The 6,735-nt window shown below is 39.6% G+C and overlaps 1 protein-coding gene across 1 annotated transcript; it reads left to right on the top strand.

The window, feature by feature from the left end:
* The first annotated feature begins 434 nt into the window (after positions 1 to 434).
* Positions 435 to 6,640, top strand: LOC134646992 (uncharacterized). The gene is made up of 4 exons (XM_065470025.1): positions 435 to 516; positions 946 to 1,311; positions 1,550 to 1,650; positions 6,419 to 6,640. Exons 1-4 carry the CDS (start codon positions 435 to 437, stop codon positions 6,638 to 6,640), a joined length of 771 nt encoding a protein of 256 aa, XP_065326097.1.
* The last annotated feature ends 95 nt before the right edge of the window (positions 6,641 to 6,735 follow it).

Raw genomic sequence — 6,735 nt, 5'->3', positions numbered from 1 at the left:
CAGCAGCTCCAGTCCTTCGAGTTTACCTGTGATCCTGTGTGTGTGTTTCCCACAGTCATTGGTGTGGAGTGGCTGTATTCTTTAGCCTAGCCGCACTCTTCATCAATTTCCTACTTCCGCTATTTCCGCGCGTGCACCGCCGGTGTTTACTCGACGTCCAGACAAGCGATAAAACGTGAACGTGTGTGATGCAACCCGGGACCCACAGTGTATCACACACAAACCCACCACACGTACAAAAAATGTAAGCCACGCCCACTAACATCAGCAGCTTTCGGCAAATGGGGCTTGACCAATCAGGACATCATCTGATGATCCCCGTGTGTGAACTTTAATAACGTTACAGTATCAAAACATAGAGTCGCACTCTCACTTCTACCTCCTTGCATCAGCATTACAAAGACTCCTCAAGAGGCTTTTAATCCATTCACACAATGACTCGAAGATCATTTCAAGTGTGGATTTTCCTGCTGTGTGCTTATCAACTCTTTTCACGCGCAACAGCTGAAAACAAAGGTAATACCTTTTTTAAAAATATATATTTCTAAGACATTTTCACAAAGGTGTTTAAAGACAGGAAACTTTGTAACACTTTCCTGTCTGTATTGTTTTTACACACTCTTATATCTAGAGTGCATACTAAAAAAGTCATTAAGGTTCATGAAGCTACTTCGTTTGGCCTGAATTATGTATTTTTTACATTAGTTTTACTGCAGACTTTAGGAGCTATTTTGGAGCTCAGTTTCATTCATCTGTGTTCTGTACTTAGTATATGAGATTTTGGTCAGCATCAGGTCTGATGGTCAGGTTTAAAGGATTCAACCACTATAAACCAGAGACTAGTGCTCTCTCTCTCTCTCTCTGATCCTCACTGTGATTTTCTGCTGTAGAAGTGAACACTTGACCCCTTTAACCTCTCTGCTTGTATGGTGTTCCCGCTTTCAGACCAGAAAGTCATCCCAGCTGAGTCTGGAGGGAATGTCACTCTGCCATGTCGAGCTCCAGATAAGGACATTCCCATCATAGTTGTAGAGTGGAGCAGAGCTGACCTGGAAGATGATTATGTCCTTTCCTACCGGGATGGGCAGTTTGATCCTGAGGACCAGCATCCATCTTTTAAGAACCGGGTGGATCTGCAGGACAGACAGATGAAGGATGGAGACGTTTCTTTGATTCTGAAGGATGTGACGATTAATGACACTGGAACATACGAATGTCGTGTTGTTCAGAGAAGAACAAGCCGCAGGAAGAGAGCTCATCTGAAGACTCCCCCCATCAGCATCATCACTCTGAGTGTTGTTGATCCTCCAGGTGAGTGAGTAGAGTTGAGTGTGTGTGTGATCAGAGGTGAAGCTGCTTCCTGGTTGTTGATGTTTGTTTCTAAAGATGTTGTTGATGAGACTTTGTAGAAAGCAGCTGGTCTGAGTGATGTGATCAGAGTGCAGTAGATAATGTCTGACAGCAGTTTGAAGAGGAAATGGATTCTGTTCTGTTCTTCACTCATCACCTACCTGACAGCTGACACCTCACACCTGTTTCTCACCTGCAGGTCACACAGGAGGACAAACAGAGGATGGAGGGAAGGAGGATGAAGGGGAGAAGGATGGAGGGAAGAAGGATGGAGAGGAGGATGGATCTGTTGGACTGAAAGTTGGTCTGTCAGTTTCTGCTGTGCTTCTTTGTACTGCTCTTGTTGTTTTTTTGATGTACAGAAGACGGCAACAGAGAAATGATCGTAATAAATTGTAGCATGTTTGAAATGCCTGAGAGTTTTTTACACCTTAATGGTGTTTCAACCTCTCAGTGTTGACTGAAATTATCCATCACATTGTGTATTTGGTGTTCATTATCTTTGTGAAAGACTTGAACCTGTCCTTTAAGGCACGCTAAAGAACTTAAACTAAAGATTTATTCATCCCAAAAGAAAATTTAAATAATTGCTTAACTTTTCTTTTTTTCTTTGGTGCAAAACATCAACGATCTGTCCAGCGAACATTTTCAGGTTTAAAGTTTGAACATTCCATAACAGCATTATTTGTAAAATATCTGAAAAACGGTCCAAAGTGAAAGCTGTGCTCTTCACTGTCTACTCGATGAGCTTCATGAACACCAGCTGGAAATCCTCATATTATAAAAAGAATTCTGTGCGGTGGAGCTGTACTTATGGTTTAAATAGTTCAAATTCAGAGTATTCAAAGTTTATTGTATGAAGCTATTATTTATTTATGTATTCTAATCACTACCTGCACTGTTAAAGAGCACATCAGCATCTCCTTCTTCTTTAAGCTGCTCCCGTTCACCACAGCGGATCACCTACCTCCATTTCACTCTGTCTCCAGCATCCTCCTCTGGAACACCACCCCTCTGCACATCCTCCTTCACTACATCCATGAATCTTCTCTGAGGTCTTTTCCTCCTGTCTGGCAGCTCCATATTCAGCATCTTTGGCCCAGTATATTCCCATTCCCTCTCCTGCAAATGTCCACTTTGAATGTAATCTTAGCAATGATGAAGATGACTGGGATTTGTTTTCTGTACTCATGAGCCTCCTGATCTGATCTGTTGATGCTATTTCTACCCAAGCTCTCCCCCTTCACGTCCCTGTTTTTACTCCACAAGTGTTTTTATACCACAAAAATCACATGCCTTGATATGACTGTTATTGTTGTTATATATAAACCTATATAATAAAGCCTATAAATTAAAGAAAATCAATCTCCAACTTTTCTGTTTTTGTGCTCATAAAGTGTCTGAATTTAATTTGAATTCATATCTGTGTCATTGCAAGTTTAATATTATCATTATTATTATTATTAGATTAGTGCAAATATATATATTCATATTTTTATATCAGAACAAGGCTCATTTTAGTTAATGCACCAGGGATTAAGAAACCAGACAACCAGAATAAATAAAGCCAAGGCATAAAACACTGAATGAAAAAAGAGCCAGAGAACCTGACTGAGGAAGTGGAGGCTGGGTTTCTGATTCACACTCTGATTGGCTGAGAGGTATGGCCTCACCTCAAAAGAGGGTTACTCCAGGTCATTGACACTGAAATTTGAATGATGGCATCAATGACAACCTACAAACACTACAAAGACATGCCATTCTCATAAGCAACAGTCCTTCTGTGTAAATGTTTACCCAGTATAACTGTCTTGCCTTTTCGTCATGAATCCAGTGGAAACGGTGACTTATTTTCATCAAAACACATTAAGGATTAAACAGTTAAAAAAACATACTATATCATTTTTAGATATTTCAAAAGAATGATCAAAGAAAGTGTGAGGCACCATGTTCTCGTGTTTTACAGATAACTTCCCTCTCAGTTCCTATTCAGGCGCTCAAAGGACAGTAATCACTTGGAAAACCTCACTAAGGGACATTAACATTAGCATTCAAGCTAAATTCGTTTGCAGGTTTATACATGTTCCTGCTCTGCCTAGCTGAAGTAGTCTCCATGCCACTTTTAAGCTTAATCCTGACCCTTTCCTCACTCTCCTCCTTCAAACCTTTAATCCCTGACCTCTGACACTGTGCTCTGTTTGAATGAACGCGTGATAAAAACAAAGACCCCTCTGTTAAATCAAACTTGAGTTTGTGGTGAGAACTGTGATGAGTCATTTCACCATCAAACTTATTTTTACTCTCAAATATACAGAAAGAAATGGAGCCTGACTTTAGTGTTTGAGAAAGAAGTTCAACAATGACTCTTTGATGGCTGAGCTTCAGATTAAATCATTTGTCCTCTCCGCTCATTACGGGGTTTGTTTTAGCTGTCATTGTGCACAGAGTGTAAAATAACAGTTGGTTTCAGAAATTTAAAATGCTCAGCACTTTTGAACCACTCAGTTTTATTTGTTTTTTACCTTTTAAAAATCAAGATTTAGGCCTGTCTGAGCTCATAATATATATTTTTCAGAGTTTTGTGTTGCTCACAGGACCAGCAAGTATATGATTTATAAAATAGAATATGTTTCTGTAAACTGATCACAATATTATCAGCAGTCGATTTGTGAATGAATGACTAGCTCACACCATACAATAATTGAAAAAAAAAAAAAAAAAACACTCAAAAGCCACAAAGACAAAAGGCTTTAGGAGAAATATGTCTGTGTAGGTTGTCAGTCATACAAGTCATGGTAATCTAAAAACCATAAAAAGTAGCTTTTCTTCCCAAACTCCTCAGGACACCTTTAGGAGAAAAAAAAAATTTATTGAATGGCAAAACCAAAAACATGGCAGCTAGTGCTGCCAGTGATATAAACACTGATCAAGAAGATTGACTCCTTATTGGGTAGTGCAGCACTCTGCTTTGTCTGACTTGATCGCCTCTAAATGTGAGCATTACAGCAAAATACAGCAGCAAAGGTGGAGACTGCTGAGGGGGGAAGTGCCTGATGATGGGAGCAGCAGCAGTTCTTCTAGTTTAAAATGAGATGTTAGACATGCATACAACACTGTGAGACACAAGCACACATCTATGTACTAATATGTATTTAAGCATTTTAATTTATAATAAAGAGCCCGGCACCTCTATGGTTGGATTCATTTGCAAGTACCATATTCAACTACCACTAATGGTAAGACAGTGAATACATGACCTTATGGCAAAACACACACACACTGTGTGTGTGTGTTTTGCTCTCTTATTTTGTGGGACAAACACACATGTTGGTGCTTGTGTCTACTTTTGATCTGGTTCACTGTAAGCTGATGGTGACCGAAAAAACAACACAGAAACAAAACTCTGAGTCAAATATGATTAGGCAATCGGAGAAGTCTTAGTTTAATCACATGAACATATTTTATAGACGATTTAATTTCCTGTTGCAGTCCAATATCAACCTCTGAGATCTAAAGTAAGCTTTAAATAAAGTCCATCTCATTCCACAGAGTGGCGCTGCAACACAGAGATAACTATAAAACTATATAACTATAAAATGCAGGTTGAGGAAATGATAAACAGCTATTTAATATATTTTCTGTACATGTATTTGTCTTGTTAGTCTCACAATATATAAATATTTGTTGATCACAGATTGAATTTTGCTAAAATGTAATACATCTGTCATAGATTATCACCAAACACATCTTCCTTATTCATCATCGCTTATTATTACAGTACATCACATTGCAAACATAAAACATAAGTAACATCACTGACAGTTTTGTTGGGAGTGATCATGTCAAAATGTTCCCATAGAGATGGAAACCTACCTTTTATGCCAGGCCGCATGGATGAAGAAGCAATTCATTAAATTTCAAATCTCTGTCACTATCAAATACACAAAACACCAATGATACGCCACGAGCTGTGAGTGGATCCACTCTGGTTTATATCTGGTAATAAATCTCTTCTCAAAAAAGCAATATGGTATTGCAACATGGCATTTGGTACACATCTGGCACATCTAAATAAAATAGGAAAATAGGAACATAAATAGTGCCATCATTGCCAGACGTGGCCCGCATCTGGTTGACATACACTCTGCCATGACACCAGTCAGTCAGAAGTGCCAGGTCCAGACCTTTTTTCTATCAGCCTTGGCCACATAAACCAAACCACAATCGGGCCAGATGTGGCATGCCATCACATAAACAGTGCCATCTATGCCAGGTCTGGCCTATATCTGGATGACATACCACTTACCATGCCAGAAGTCAGCCAGCAGTGCTGGCTTGACACCAGATCCAGGCCAGACCTGTCTGCTATGTGGGTTAATATCCAAACATGCATATGGTAGTGTCTGGGTTACATTAAAGGTTCATGGGCAGGTCGGCCAATGAGGATGCAGCCTTTTGTTAGCCCTGAGCCAAATATTTGAAACATGTTGCTGGCATCAAAAATCAAAAAATAACTTTTCAACAATCAGAGAAATTTCCGATTTGAACATTTTTCCTGCTGACTTTGAACTGTTTTCATTAAACATCAGATTGAAGTGATTTCAGGTCTTTTCATTTTGTTCGTTGTTGTTGTTTGTTTGTTTAATTTGTTTTTTACACTGGAAACAAATTTAGGCCACCTACAGGGCAGGTGGGGGACAGCAGGGATCTGAAATCATATGAGATGTTAATGAGTGAGAAGTGAAAAAAGTGATAAAAGTTGATCTAAAACAGAAGATTAATCCACTGATTCTTTGTAAAGTTCATCTGGTGCTCACATGAATCCTGTGATGGAAACTTTACTTCACTGAATGTTCCTTCAAAGCTCATTTCAATATGTTGAAGTCATGAATGAAAGTGCAGAGTGAGAGTGGATCACATGATGTCTAAGGTGTGTCATGTGACATATTCAGTATTGTCACACATGTCTAAATTGTCCCTGTTATCATAACTCCTAAAAACACTTATCTTGTTGTATCTCTGTTGTGGTCAGTGCTATCTTCTATGCTGTTGCATGCTGGGACACCAGGTTGAGGCCAGTAATGTTGTGGGGATGGAGCTGGACTCCCTTAGATTGGTGTCTGAGAGGCAGATGTTGTCCAAGATAAAGACAATGTTGGATAATACCTCCCACCCACTCCATGACATGCTGGCTACTCACAGGAGCATGGTCAGTGAGAAAAGCAGCACTGAACGACACAGGAAATCATTCCTGCCCGTGGCCATCTCCCTGTACAACTCCTCCATCTAACACACTGTAAACACTGCAATACTTACACCCTTTTTAAACACGCTCTTTACTACTGAACAGTCAGTGTTTCTCCAACAGGAGGCCTTTCTTTACAC

The sequence above is a fragment of the Pelmatolapia mariae genome, linkage group LG3_W, assembly GCF_036321145.2.
Source record: "Pelmatolapia mariae isolate MD_Pm_ZW linkage group LG3_W, Pm_UMD_F_2, whole genome shotgun sequence".
Taxonomy (NCBI): domain Eukaryota; kingdom Metazoa; phylum Chordata; class Actinopteri; order Cichliformes; family Cichlidae; genus Pelmatolapia; species Pelmatolapia mariae.
The sequence above is the reverse complement of the archived record's forward strand: the minus strand, read 5'-3'. Positions and strand labels throughout refer to the sequence as shown.